The 14,889-nt window shown below is 36.0% G+C and overlaps 1 protein-coding gene across 7 annotated transcripts; it reads left to right on the top strand.

Moving 5' to 3' along the window:
* The first annotated feature begins 1,610 nt into the window (after window positions 1-1,610).
* On the top strand, window positions 1,611-14,724 carry LOC103156496 (uncharacterized). 7 transcript variants are annotated; one of them, XM_007578568.2, is made up of 29 exons: window positions 1,611-2,232; window positions 3,390-3,441; window positions 3,527-3,544; window positions 3,628-3,690; window positions 5,717-5,791; window positions 6,842-6,925; window positions 7,001-7,084; window positions 7,239-7,319; window positions 7,524-7,616; window positions 7,783-7,863; window positions 7,947-8,015; window positions 8,089-8,157; window positions 8,459-8,548; window positions 8,640-8,726; window positions 8,795-8,869; window positions 9,579-9,668; window positions 9,756-9,848; window positions 9,948-10,028; window positions 10,860-10,949; window positions 11,047-11,112; window positions 11,200-11,262; window positions 11,545-11,634; window positions 11,730-11,819; window positions 11,925-11,999; window positions 12,354-12,434; window positions 12,650-12,718; window positions 12,827-12,949; window positions 13,027-13,177; window positions 13,733-14,724. In XM_007578568.2, the coding sequence occupies exons 1-29, from the start codon at window positions 1,933-1,935 to the stop codon at window positions 14,193-14,195; spliced, it is 2,946 nt and encodes a 981-aa protein (XP_007578630.1). In that variant the 5' UTR covers window positions 1,611-1,932; the 3' UTR covers window positions 14,196-14,724. The 7 variants fall into 7 exon arrangements, with proteins under 7 accessions (XP_007578630.1, XP_007578637.1, XP_007578629.1 ...); XM_007578575.2 differs by having other exon boundaries at window positions 1,612-2,232; window positions 8,640-8,687; window positions 9,948-10,031; XM_007578567.2 differs by having other exon boundaries at window positions 1,613-2,232; window positions 9,948-10,031.
* Window positions 14,725-14,889: the final 165 nt, after the last annotated feature.

The following is a 14,889-nucleotide window of genomic DNA, read 5'->3' on the forward strand; positions in this document are numbered from 1 at the left end:
ACTTTATTACCACACAAAGAGTAAATAGCCATTTTCAAATGCATTAAAGAAAACAAACCATCCAAATCAGCCTGACCCTGTTTGGAAAAGTAATTGCATTCCCAGCAACAACTCTCATCAAGGCTTTGAAACATCTGGCAATTGTTTAAATTCAGCCACATTCATGCATGAACAGCCTGTTTAAGGCAATGCAGCAGCATTTTAGTTGGGCTAAAGCCAATCATTGGAGCAGGCCTCTCCAGAACCTTTTTGTTTTTTAATCTCAGCCATTTGGAGGTGAGCTGGTGTGGCCGTAGTCCTGCTACTCGTCTCAGGTTATAAACCGACGGCCAAACTTTCTCCTTCTAGATTTATAGAGGCACGTATTTATGGTTCCATAATTTTGCAGCAAGTCGTCCAAATGCTGCAACAGCAAAGCACCTTGTGAGTATCACACTACCATTTCTATAATGATGTTCTGTTTCTGAAATGCTGTGTTGGTTTGGAGCCAGACGACACACCTTTCAAAAAGTTCATACAATGTTTTCCCAAAAATACTTTTTGTTACTGCTTAACTAGGAACGCCGGCCTTAACCGAGGCAATGAAGTTTTTCGATGCTTTTCACGTTGAGTTTTTCACCTCCTGGATGAGTTGCTGATGTTCTCATGGAGCAATTTATTACACTGCAACAACACAGTTTGTTGAACTAGTTTCTTGTGCAAATATCTTAGCACACTTGAAATAAGACAAAAATAACTTAAAAGTAATTTTTCACCAAGATATAGAGGCTTATTTCAAGTAAATAATTCCTTAAGATTGATGAAGAAGTACTAGTTCCATTGGCAGATTATCATTCACAAGACATTTTTCCTATGTTATAGGTTAATTTATCTGCCAAGTACTTCTTAATCAATATTAAGAAATTATTTACTTCAAACAAGCGGCTAAATCTTGCTGACAAGTTACTTTTCAGCTTGTTTTATTTCAAGTTTGCTAAGACATTTGCACCAAAAACTAAACCTAAACCTACTTGGTGAGGTTTTGTGTAATTGACAACTTCCTGGAAGATTTGTTGCATTTCAATGTTTTCTCCATTTTTGGAGTCCTGCAGCTATAGAAATGCCATTCTAATCCTCTCCAAACCAATCAATGACTTTGCTTCACTTTTTTTTCTTTAACTCGGGGAACAATGTGTTGCTTTTTAAACCATTCAGTCTACTTTGTGTCATCAGACGGGCTTCATTTAGGGTTTTCAGCAACTAACCAAATCTGGATTTGACCTCTGAAATTAAACTCCAAGAAATGTGAATTCTCATCCGTCATAGTTAATTTTATCCTGTACCAGTTTTGTTTGGGTCGATACTTTCTCCTTAGTATGTTAAATATTTTGAAAACTACGCTCTCATTTTGGATTTTCTCTAGATATCTTTGTCTCTTTGATGTAAAAATTTGTTTGATAACCTGAAGTAAAAATAAATCTTTTCTTTTTCCCGCATTTTGTAACGTTTGGAAATATGGGAAAGAAAAGGGATGTTTTGACACCCACACGTCCTTCCAAACAGCCCGCCATTCACAAAGCCCTAACAGTGTTCCCCTTGTTTCAAACCTATTCATTCCACTATTAAAGCATTTTCAGTGGGTTGAGCTGGTGATAATATTGAAAGGAAAAGCACTAGAATGATGAGCCGTGCTGGCCTGTCAGTGGGATGTCATTCTTGAAATATGCCCATTATAGCTGCTTCTAAATCAGTCAATGTTTCCCAGATGCTTGTTGCGCAATGTACTCGCGCTGCAGTCGCACGGACACATTTTGACATGTTTATTTCTCTCCAGTAGCTCGAGTGTGACGTCTCATCTGTTGGCCGCCTCTCAGATATGTGCTGTGTGTGCTGGTGAGGTGCAGAGATCAGATATCCGTGCAGCTGAGGAGCGGGGAACGGCGCGCCGAAAACATGAAAGACGGGAGAGAAAGTTTTCCCGTGTGGAAAACGTTGCTGGTGGGGATGTGCGTGCTGCTGCTTCTGGGCTGCGCGGGTTTGGTTCTGCTGTGGGTTCAGCACAAGGAGCTGGCAGAGGAGCTGGTCAGGCTGGAGTCCCAGATGCAGGAGTTGGCACGGTGCTGCAGGCGGCAAGCAGGACCGCTGCCAGATGAACTCGGAGAGACTGGAGAGTTGAGGAAACTCCGGCGCAGCAGACGGAACCAGCAGGGAGAGCAGGACAAGATGATGCTGGTCACATACTCTGTGGTTCCTGTAAGATAAACTCACTGCTTGCACATTGAGCCTTGTTTACTTACTGCTTAATGTTGATCTATTTTACACACAGATGACATTTTATTAACATTTTAAAAGGAGAAACGCGTGGAACAGGTTGTAATAAAAAAAAATTCTAATGTGGGCATTTATCGTATCGTTTATCACTTAAGGGATGAGAATTCTGATTTATTGTTTTCACAATAGATTCCTTTTAATGATATATTGTTGAGACTGTTATCGTTTGCTATTTTTATTCACTGATTGCTCAATGAGAGTATCAAAAAATATACAGAAATTTGAAAAAAAAGATTAATTGCAGTTATTGCTGGTGGTTTAGTTATACATATCACTACTGATGTCCTAAAGAAGTGCATTACAAATGGCAGTTTGTATGTTTTATGGACAAGTTGTTGGTAATTAAGTAAGATTTAACAGATTATTACAGATTAAATGGTAAGAAGGTAGTATAATCATTAATTACATACATGTTCAGTAATTTATTGGTCATGTCTCACTAAAACCAGGCAAATCAATCAAACAGTTCATAAAACCATGTCTGACATTTGTGCAAACATTTTATAACTAGTATTTGTCATAATCTCATCTGGAATGTGATCAAAAAATGTTTCTGCAATTCTGAACGGGACAGCTTTCCAGAAGCTTCAGCAGTTATTTCTAAGTAGAAAAGAAAAAATTATCTGATTTATCCATTTGGCAGAAGACAGCTATGTGTGTTGCTTAAAGAATGCACGAGTCCATTACAGAGATTTGGAGGGGTGTGTGTTTTACTGCTTCCCTGGATAAAACACGGAGTGGCGGAGCATGGCTGCTGCTTTCTCAGCTCATACCCTGAAACACCTGGCACCTCCTCAAAGAAAAAAATATACGACTTTAAAGCTGCTTTGACATGATCAATGGTTCGGTTCTTGTTTTACTGAAGTTGATTTTATCTACTTGAGTGGAAAATGCTTGCAGATATAAAAGCTGTGTAAAGATTAAAAGCTACATTTCATCAGCTTTTATTGAACACGTAAAGTGGGCCAGGTTGTATTAGGAACATTATGCTTGGAAATGTTTAGTGTTAAGATTCTGATTACCTGGATAGCAGATTAATCACAGTAGATGCTATGGTGCTTTTTTTCTTTTTTTTTCAGATCAAAGCCTACGTAGATCTGTGCAACAGCTCCAGAGGATTTTGTTTAATAGGTGGGAATATTTCACTCTTATTTCTTTGCGGTTCCGTTACTTTTTTAAAGCTCAACTGTAATTTTATTTCTCCTTTTTTTCCCAGGTCCACCTGGACCCCCAGGTAACAACCTCACGCTTCAGTTTTCTGTGTAACAACTTCCGCTACTTGTTGCTGTTGCTGAAATAAGTATTTCTGCGTATCAGGTGTGCCTGGCCCACCAGGACCGACGGGTGCGCCGGGCCCACACGGCAGACGAGGACGGCCAGGTCAGACACTAATCAGATCATCCAGAGAAAGCCCTTGTGTTTCACAGTAGCCCAAACAGATGAAGAAACCCAGACACCAAAGTTGTTTCCATGTTTCAAACAGTCTGTCATTGTTCGGCTGCGGTTGCATAATGTGGGCTTCCCACTCGCAGTCTGCTGGAGACTTTGTCTGCAGCTGCTGCATGCATGTTTACTACACTGTGGTGTTTGTTTGTTGCAGCTAAATAATGCGAATTATGGAACGTTTTTATTCAACGTAAACAAGAAAAGCAGCGTGTGAACCACTTATTTTCTACATCCAGCGTTAACTCCCTTTTAATTTGAATTTCTAAAGGAACTTGTCTTGTCCCGTCATGTCTTACAAGATTCAGAAAGAGTAGCAGTTAACTCAGGCTCATCCTGTTTTTGTGGTTTAGACTTTTGTTTCAGCAGTTTTAAATAATCACAATGTGTCAACGTATTTTAAACAGTTGGCATGTACCATGAGATGTAAATGAGTCTCTAAAAGTGAGCAACGGTTCAAAGAACATGGGTGCATTTTTTATTTTTTTGTCACTATTAGATGTTTCAGATCTTCAAGTCAGTTTCAAAATCAATAAAATATAACTTGATTCAACAAAAGAAACATTTCTGACCGTGTTTAAAAGTACACTGTAAAAAAAAAAACCAACCGGGAATTAAAAGAAAAAAAAAGCAAAAATTTTACCATATAAATACAATTTTTCCCATATTTATAAATTTTTACAGTGTACTAGCTCCCTAAACCAAAGAACTGTTTGCACCATCTTTAGCAGCAACAACCAGCATTAGCAGTAACTGGCAATGAGTCATCTGCATTTCTGTAGGAGAATTTTGACCAAATGTGAACATGAACAGCCAGTTAAAGGTCACGAAACATCATATCAATAAGCTTTTAATCTGGACTTTAACCATTCAGATGTGGACTTGCTAGTAATCTAGTGCCTGACCCAAAAGTGTTTGAAGGGAACATATTGTACAAAATTTACATTTTCCATGTTTTTGTACTTCAGTTCCTGCTGCTTCTAAAAACAGACCAAGCCAGGTTTCGGCATCAAGTTAATGCTTTTTGGTATCTGGAAAATGAACAGTTTCAAAAACCTCCAACATGCTACATCACCAATCAGCTGGCACTACCTGTTACCTAGCAACCTCGCTAAAGCCTAGGCCGTCACCTAGCAACCCAAAAAGGTGCTCCAGCACCTTTGGTCAGCTGGTTTTACCGCTGCATCCGCTGTACAATGACTGCTGGAGAAGACAAATGTTTTGTTGTTGACTTACCATCCAGAAACCACTTGCCACATTCTTGTTGGTTGTGCAGGAGGCTCTACCTCTGCTTTTCAAAGTTTATGGTTGTATAATTGCGTATCTGTTTGCAGCCATTTTAACATGTGAGTGTAAATGTTGAGCTGGATGGATGGGCTTGTTCAAGCAGCAAAGCAACTACAGACAATCGCACCGCCATGTTTGATGTCAGTAGGATGTTCTTTTTACTCCAGACTGGATTCTCTTCTTTTGAAAAAGTCACAGTTTTGTCTGTTGAGTCCATATAATGTCCATACAATATTTTCCCAAAAATCTTGAAATTCATCTATTTATTTCCAGAAAGTCTCACATGGACATTTGTGTTGTCTTTGGTGAGCAGTGGATTTTGCCTCAGAGCTCTTTTCTTATTGTTGACTCATAAACTCTGACCTTTACAGAGGCATAAATGTGATCTTGAAGTTATTTTGATTGGCCGATGATTCACCTCCGCTCCATGTGTTCCTTGTTCGTGGTCAATGACTCTTACTGTGATTTAATTATCTGAAACAAATATGCCTAGTCAAAGCAAAAAGTCTTGGACGAGTTAATCTTGCTGCCATTCACAGTGAGGAGAATGGTAAAGGGAGAACAGTATCAAATATTTCAGAGTGAGATTATGCAACCGCAGTAAAAGATAATGATTTATGCATTAATTTACTAAGCAGCCTATGTGTCCTAATACTGACTACTTGTTTTGATGAAGGTCCTCCTGGTCCTCCCTGTCCTGCTTGTTGTCCGACTGAAGCAAAAAAGAAGAATCACAGAAATAAATCAAAGGGTAAGAGCAGCAGCGATTAAAGAAAACAAGGTGGTTCTTCTCCACAGGAGAAAAGAAACAGAGAAGAAACGAAACCAACAAACGATTCAAAATTGATGAAGCGACACCTGCTTGGAGAAGACCAGAAATGATTAATTTAAATTCATAAGGATAGTCAAATTTATTTTTTGTAGCCTGTCAGGCTATAAAACTAAACTTGGAGAAAGAAATTGGGTTTTTGGCTGCATTAAAAAATAAAATTAAAGTTCTAAGTAGAGAATTAACAACAAATTGACATATAAAAATAACAGTATCACTTTATTTGAAGGGGTGTGCATAAGACTGACATGACACTGTCATAAACATGAGATAAAACCCGTCATGAACATAAAGAAGTCTTTATGACTGTTTATGACAGTTGTCATGAAGTGTCATTCGGTAAATAATGACACTTTTAATGCAAAGTTGTTCTAAAAGTTGCATTAAAAGTCCATTAAAAGTGCCAACTTTGCATGATTTTGTAAATTATGATAATTTAATGCAAAGTTGCCATTTTAATGGACTTTCAATGCAACTTTTAGAACAACTTTGCATTAAAAGTGTCGTTATTTACCGAATGACACTTCATGACAGCTGTCATAAACATTCATGAAGACTTCTTTATGTTCATGACAGACGTTATGTTTATGACGGTGTTATGTCAGTCTTATTCACACCCCTTCAAATAAAGTGTTACCAAAAAAACATATTAAAAATGTTCAAACTAATTGTAGATGATTCTCATTTTAGTTATCATTTAAATATTTGAAATATTTTTGTTATAAATTTTAGCTAAATACATTATTTGACTATTTTTTTCCTGCAAGTTAAATTTAGATGTATTTTATAGTAAACTATTTTTTCTAATTAGTTCATTTAAATGAATCATAAATTTCCTTTCCTGCACACCACCAACACATTCCTTCAGCACTAAACATTAGCCGCTTGCAGAGACAGTTTTGACTAAAAAGCTGTAATAAAGATGATTTAGATGCAAACTACTGTATGTTTAATTTATTTCTTTACCCTCAGATCGAGTTACATCACATTCAGGCAATGAAACCAGAGACGCTCTGAATGTTACTGGACCTGTGAAGCTTCAGGACACAAACCATGGTTTGTAGAAACTGGCAAAGGGGAAAAAGGCAGTTTGAGACATTAAGAATAAAACCTGATATTCTGTTTCTCTAGAATCTGTATCTTTTCCTCCAGAGGTTAATTTTTCACTGAACGATACCAGAACTGAAAATGTCACACAGATACCAATTACACCAGGTAAGAAATGTGTTGTTTTGAACTTTTAATCAAACAAATCCAGCGTTGGCCTTTTTATACAGTGTCTCTCAAACGCTACACACACCCGTTAAATTTCTGGTTTTTGTCAAACTGTGTATTTTTATTTAAAATGTTGCATTGAAATGCCTCCTAGTGCTTCTCTCTGTTGACTCCGGTGGAAACGCCGATCCTTCAGCTGGTGGCTCAGATGTCACTGATGGCACATCAGCAAATGGTAAGGAGGTCTGATGTTACACAAGTCTGCTTTTATTTCCTGCAAAGTCTGATTCATTCATGTTTGGAAGATTTATTACAGCCATTTTCATCTAACAGAAAATCTAACATGGGCTGGACCTTTGTCATGTAGGCCAACAGTGAGAGTGTACTGTGCCATCTCTGTTTGTTTTGCATTAAATCGTTCCAGTTGTGTTTTCTGCAGAGTTAGTTTCGCCTCGTCCAGACTATTCACCTGCACACTGGATGAACACCAGCTCAGAAATCAGAACAGAAACGTTAAAACATTTGACAACAGGTAAATTCTGGGACTTATTTATAACACATTTCATTCAGATTATATGGTATAAATCCAGCTATAAATCAAACAATTTAAATCTATACTGTATTTTTATAGTGTCACCAACACCGAATGTTATCTTCTCTTATCTTAATGTTACCGAATCATTAACTTCTCTTTATAGAAATACCGAAACCTCATCCAGCTGAAAATATCCTGAATGGCTCAGAGTTTAAGGAACATCTGGACACAAAACGTGAGCCTGGTGAGACACCACCACTGAGATTTAACTACAGGTAGAGCATAGGACAAACAAATCCAACAGAAAATGTTTCTTTTCTTCAACAGAGTCAGAGCTGATTTATAAAAACGACTGGGACTCTAGAAATGCTACAGAGGGAGTTAAATTCATTAGCGGTAGGTTTGACATTTTCATTGATGTCATTTACTGGAACTGAAATACAACGTGTAACATTTATTTCTGCATTAGATGAAGCTGGCGAAGAACAAAACAAGAACACCTTCAACGCCAGCAGGGTGCAAATGAGCTCTGAAAGCGGTACAGACGTGACAGTGTGATTAAAAATGCCAGTTTTCTGTTCTGTTGTTAACGTTTTGGTTCAAATAATAAGGCTTGTATTTTAACGCCCTATCAAAGATCCTAAACTACGAGAAAATAGGAGACAGTATCAGTAAAATCAATTAAAGAATTGTGAAATATTTGATGTATAAAGTTAATATTATGTACTATAAATGGTGTAAACTGCACAGACAGACTGTTTATATAAGTTTCAGACTTTAATGTGTCAATGCCACCATACTTGTGTTTTCTAAAGTGAATCTTGTATTTATTTTTACAGAACGACCAACACTACGCTCAGATAACATCACCAGAGAGACATTTAATGTTTCTGAACATAACAATCAACATAAAACAAGCACAGATCCTGGTAATGAAACAACTTTTTCCCCTCTGTTTGACTGAACTGTTGAGGGGAACCATGTTACATTTCTTTTTATGAAACTTTTCTCTACAACCAGAATTGTTCGATGATGGAGACCACACCAGGACTCTCAACGATTCAGAGGGTAAAAACATTACAGATGGGTGGATCAAATTATTACGAGGCCAGTAACCTTCAAAACTAAACTTTTTGTGTTAAATTTAATATCTAATTGATCATTTTCTGCTACAGGAGCACTTGGTAAAATCCTAAACAGGGATGCTTTCAACGAAAGCAAGGTCAACACTGAAACAAGATTTAAAAGTGGTAAAATGTCTTCATTTATTTGATACAATGTACAGAATGCCATATATTTTCAATTTAATTGAATTTGATGCAAACACCAAATTCTAACTGGTGCACTGTAACTCCTGTGTTTAAAATTTTCATCTTAAAAAATTTAATTGCTTTTGCATGCTCACATCAGCTCACCTTTAAGAAGTTACACTCATGAAGAGTCATTGTGTGCAGCTTAAAAAAAACACAGAAACGTCAAACTGTTTCCTAAAGTCTGAGACCATAATTTCCAAAAGTTACATTTAGGTAACGGAAACTGTTAGCTAAATGTAAAAGACTGACCATTGAGTGACTCCACCGTTTCTTGTGCATGCTTTTCAGTCACACGTTTTCCTTCCACTCAACTTTCCATGAAAATGGTTAGATGGTGTGCTCTATGGATAGCCTTCTTTAGCCATTACTTTTTGTATTTTATCTACCTTCTGCAGGATATGATCCTATTAGCCATAGCATGCTAATAGCATAACATACGTATAACGTATAAACTGTAATCCAGAATCATCAGATTAACTTCAAATATCTCACTCTGTGTGTAATGAATCCAGTTCGGCTTTGTTAGTTGAAATAAATTAATAAATATACTAGCTTTTCTCTAATGTGCTCATTTACTGAAACACACCTGAGATAACTGTTCTCTGAACTGGACCCTGTTTTTTTTTTTTATTGTTTTTGTTTACAGATCCACCAATGCGAGAAGCGGCTAATGTCACCAGAGACGCTAATGATGTTTCTGAATTTTACAACCAACTGAGTACGCAAGGTGACCCTGGTTAACCCAAAATGTTTTCTTCCTCATCTTAGTCAGAGTTTTTCTGTAGGAAATGTGTTAAACTTCTTTGATTGAAATTTTGTTCAGGACCAGAGCTGTTTCATGAAGGTGTTGGCAACGGGACTTTGAATGATTCAGAGGCAACAAACGCTACAGAAGGATGGGGCGACATGTTAAGTGGTGAGTGAGGTTTGTATATAAAAAATAATAATGTCTACATTTGTGGATTGTATTCATATTAAAGTGGTTAAAGGATTAATGTTTACATATCATATCAAGTTGATTTTTTAGATCAACTTGGTACAGACCAGAGCAAAGACACTCTGAGTGACAGAAGAGACACGAAAACCAGCATTAAAAGTAGTAAAATATCCTAATATATTAGAAATCAGTGCAGAATAACTGTCTAATTTAGATTGAAAACAAATACATGTTTATGTAGAAATTTAGTTCCTGTTATTGCATTCATAGATGATAGAGTATTCAAAAAAACCATTTAAAACAATGGTAGCAGAGTGACTGAAGTTGCTCTTTGGTGTTTATCTTAGTATATAAAACATAGTTAAAGTGTTGGAGAAACTCCATGATTTATAACAGTTTATAACAGTTCACTGTTTCACTGCTGAGTTTATCAAATATGACAGTTTTCTAAAGAGCAACAAGTAAAATGTGAGTCAAATTACAGAAATATACAGGTGCATTTCAATATACAAAACATTTCAAATGTCAAATTATTTCAGTAAATCAATTTAATTGAACAAATTCAGTATTCAGTAATTAAATATAATTTGTTTTCCAGTCCTCCAAAACCTGCTATTATCCCAATTGCTTGCCTACCGACCTCTACGTCACTTTTTTCTTCCACTTAACTTTCTATCGGCATGTTTGGATACAGTAATCAGTGAACAGCCAGATTCTTTAGCTTAAGTGATTCTCTAGGTTTCTGGATTAGAATCCCTTTTTATTGTCATTATCTTTAAATTTTCAGTCAAACATTTTTGTTTTCATTAGTTTTCAGATGTAATCATCAAAATTAACACCAATAAAAGTGTAAAATATCTTAAGACTTTCTGTAATGAGTTCAATTATGAAATAAAATAACTTTTCGGTGATGTTCTAATTTAGTAAGATGTTCCTGTAGATTTTTAAATGTTCTTTGATTAAACCTTATCTTTTTTTTTCTTTTTTCAGTACAACCAACACGAGACTCAGCTAATGTCACCACAGATGCTTTTATTGTTTCTGGCTCTTCTGAACATCAAGATGAAAAGATACAACCTGGTAAACCGTTAAGATTGATTTACATTTCTCTCTGCAGCTGAGTCAAGTTTTACAGGAAACATTTTGTTGAACTTCTTCCTGTTTAAAATGTCGTTAGATCCAAAGCCGACTGATGAAGGTGAAACGGTAGAGAATCCAGAGAGACCAATAAAATTATTACACGGTATTTAAACTTTAAAACCTCCCCTTCTTGCAACTTGCATGAATTTTAAGATTAAATGTGTAAAACGTGATTTTCCACATACTGTAGGTCCAGCTGACGCCTTCAATGACAGCAGAGGACGGGTCGTCACAGAAACAAGCTTTGAAAGTGGTAAAAACTTATAACAGTCAACATCTGTGCTGATACTTTAAAAACATAAGATGTCATATTTGTGGATGATATCAGAGTTGATCCAAATGTTTTTATCCCTGTTAATGTTTTAGAAATCATGAGAACTCAGTAGATAATGTTGTATTTCACAATCATTTTTTTCTAAATAATTCAGTTTCTATTCTTCTAGTGAAAGAAATTCATGTTTTCAGTTTTTTTAAATCTTTTTTTAGCATTTCAAGTTTACTGTGAATCTACTAGGGTTAAACTTTTCTTTCACAGAAACATCAACAGGACATTCAGCTAACAACACCGGAGGCACCTTAGATATTTCTGAGTTTTACAATCCTCCAAATAAAAAACTGGAATCGGGTAAAAACCCAAAATAAATAAAAAACACTAATAAATAGTTTTGCTTTATACACATCTATTTAAAATGTTAAACTTTCATATTTCACTATTTCTAGATCAAGTTTCATTTCAAGATGACAACAATGGGACTCTGAATGATTTGGATGGTGGAAATGCAACATATGTGCCATTAAAACTATTTCCAGGTAAAATGATTACATTATTAAAAATAAAAAATGTGCCAGTTATTTTGTTAACATTACTCTAATAAAAGGCAATTTTAATATTTTGCATTTATTTTTACTGCACAGGATCGAGTGAAACCAAACGAAGCAGCAAAACTTTCACTTCCGACACAGTCACGAATGAAACTACAGTAAAAAATGGTAAAAAAAACAAAACAAAAAAAAAAAAAACAGTATACCAAGCTTAAGATTCAGTGTTTACTCCTATCTATATTAATATCTTGAATGCAATCTTTGATTTCTTTAGAATCAACAACTCCTGATGCTAAGAAAAAGAAATGTTTATCTACGTGTTAACCATACTGAGACTGAACTACTGATTATCTTAATGTTTTTAATCCATCTGTACCACAAGTGCCAGTAAATGTGCAGGTTGATGTGCATAAATGTAAAACTCTTATTTGTTTTCTGGCTGTAGTAGTAATCTCTCAGGCATAAAATCTTCATTCTATTCAGCAAAGAGAAAAGCATTTACTTTATTTCTTTTTCATACAGTTTCACCTTCTGCTGATGAAAGTCAGAGAAGAAACTCTTCGAACGGCAGCAGAAACATTGTAGACAAACCGATGAAAAGTGGTGAGAATCTGTCCTCTGCTGGCGTTAAGATTTATTAATGAGGGTTTTATTCTATTTTTTTGCTCAAATTGTTTGTAAGATACTTTTTTATTCTTTAAAGAGGGTATTCGCTCCTTTCTCGAGCTCTTGATCACATTGTATGTTAAATCTAAAACAGCTAAAGCATAACCTTACATTATTTTAAGAATGTGGATCACATTTGTTCCCCTTCTCAGAGTCTTCCCAACGTGTCCCAACCGACAAGAAGAGCAATGGAGCTGACAATGAAAAAATGACAAAAACGGGTAAAAACAATTTGTTGAAATAATATTAAGGGGATCAAGGTCCTTTGCATATGCATTGTGCAAGGAATATAATGGAAAGTGATTAAGTTTTTGCCTTATTTTATGTAGGTTGCAACATTAAAGCCATCAGATGTGCAGATAAGTCTATTGACATGCACTCCACATTCGGAGCCTGGATGTCGGATGCATCCCGGCCTGATGATCGGATCTGGGTGGCAGAGCATTTTTCAGGTCATACATTCAGAGTTTGTTATTTCCTTATAGTGAAGTGTGGTTCCCTGAATTAACAGGAACTTTTACTCCACCAGGTCGTGAACTGAAGCAGTTCAAGAACATTTCAATGCTTTCGGACACCAAACACAAACGTCTAGATATTAATAAGTTCTACCAAGGCTGCGGTCATGTTGTTTATAAGGAATCATTTTACTTTCACAATGGAGGAACATATAATCTTTGGAAGTAAGTGTTTTAATTTTAAACGTGTTTCTCTTTCCTGACTTGAACATCTTAGATTTAACGTGCTTTGCGAAAGTCGTCATTCATCTTGAACTCTCCTGCAACTTGTCTGTTTCAACACACATTTAGATGTTGCAAGACACCAGCCCTCAAAGCATAATCATGAGTTAAAGTAGCCTAGTCAAAGTCTGACTCTAAATTCAACAAAAGAAATCTGAAATTCTCCATCCAGTCTGAGTCAGCTGTAGGTATTTTCCAAAGAATAATTGTCTTAGACACAAACCCCAAAAGACCTGCAGTTAAGTGGAGAAAAATTTGGTTGTTATATGGAGAATATGGGAAAATATATATGCATGCCACACTTTTAAAACATTCAATTTCACTGTTATGTGCTATTTTGTATTGGTTTATCAAATAAAATACATTGAAATGTATGGTTGAAACTTGAGAAAACGTGAAAAGGTCCAAGTAGTATGAATTGTTTTTTTTGGAAGGCACTGTTATCTCTTTAGGCTTTCTATAATAATGTAACCATTATCAAATGTTTTTGTTTGACAGGTTTGCCTTGAAAACAAAGAATACAAGCTCCCTGCGAATGCCGAACAGCAGATATAAAGGCCTGACATATCTTTTCCACAACTCAAAGACTTATTTCAAGTTTGCTGTGGATGAAAATGGACTGTGGGTCATCTTTGCCTCTTCCATAGACAACAACACGGTGGTGGCTAAACTCGACCCAGACGCTTTCTCTGTGCTGTCCTTAATCAACACTGGCTATCCTTCAGCTAAAGCAGGAAATGCCTTCATTGTGTGCGGGGTGGTGTATTTTACCGATAACAGCGACAAGCGTGTGACATATGCCTTTGATTTGATGACACAGAGTCATCTGGATGCAAGTTTTGATTTAAGGTCAGGAGATGGTACCTTAGCTATGCTGTCCTATTATCCCAGCAAAAGACTGTTGTACATGTGGGACAACAAAAATGCGAGAACGTGTAGGATTAAATTCAAGAACACCTAAAAAAGTCTTACAAGTAACCCTGTTTTGGAAAAAGTGCTTTAAAAACAAAATCTATAATTTTTTTCTGTCTTGCAATAAATATGACTGTTGACATATTGAGCTTTTTGCTGACGTCGACTCACTGATAGCGACATCTCATTCTCCTTCGATTACAAAGAACGACCAGATACTCACAGAAATGTCACAACAAGGTTTGTTGAAACTGAAAGAGTCCTTAAGCGTAAACAAGACCAAGTTAAAATTTGAGAAGTATTCAAAACAACAATATAATAAAATCACAAATGAATCAGAACAAAAAAGGAGATAGACTTATGGGATAATTTGTAGAGAATAGATACATGTTTGTTATCATGTTTCTTCACTAAAAATGTTACTCAAGAAAATGTAGCCAAGTAAATGCAATTTACTGTTTTTCTCTGTATGCAGACCAAAATGTTTAAACTTAAGTTTTCAGTAGTGAGATTCTTTTTGTGCCACTTCTATGAAGACCTGATTTCTGGAGCACATAAACATAAAATAACATAAAAAATACAACTGTGTTTTCTTTCTTTCTGACATCATAGTTATAAGGTACATTGTTTTGGTCTAATCTTCAGGTTTGGGCTTGTAGTAAAATGTCAAAATGTTAAAGCAGTATGGACACTAATGCAAGGCTCTGTTGTCCATTTAGCAACTGAAACAAATTTAATTCAAA

This window comes from Poecilia formosa, unplaced genomic scaffold, assembly GCF_000485575.1.
Source record: "Poecilia formosa unplaced genomic scaffold, Poecilia_formosa-5.1.2 Scaffold484, whole genome shotgun sequence".
Classification (NCBI taxonomy): Eukaryota; Metazoa; Chordata; class Actinopteri; order Cyprinodontiformes; family Poeciliidae; genus Poecilia; species Poecilia formosa.

Excerpts from the sequence above, each read along its gene's own strand:
- LOC103156496 (XM_007578567.2), top strand. The coding sequence starts at position 1,933 with ATGAAAGACGGGAGAGAAAGTTTTCCCGTGTGGAAAACGTTGCTGGTG. Across the intron at positions 3,691-5,716 it reads CGGCAGACGAGGACGGCCAG|GTCCTCCTGGTCCTCCCTGT; the intron begins GTCAGACACTAA and ends GTTTTGATGAAG. Across the intron at positions 11,635-11,729 it reads AAATAAAAAACTGGAATCGG|ATCAAGTTTCATTTCAAGAT; the intron begins GTAAAAACCCAA and ends CACTATTTCTAG.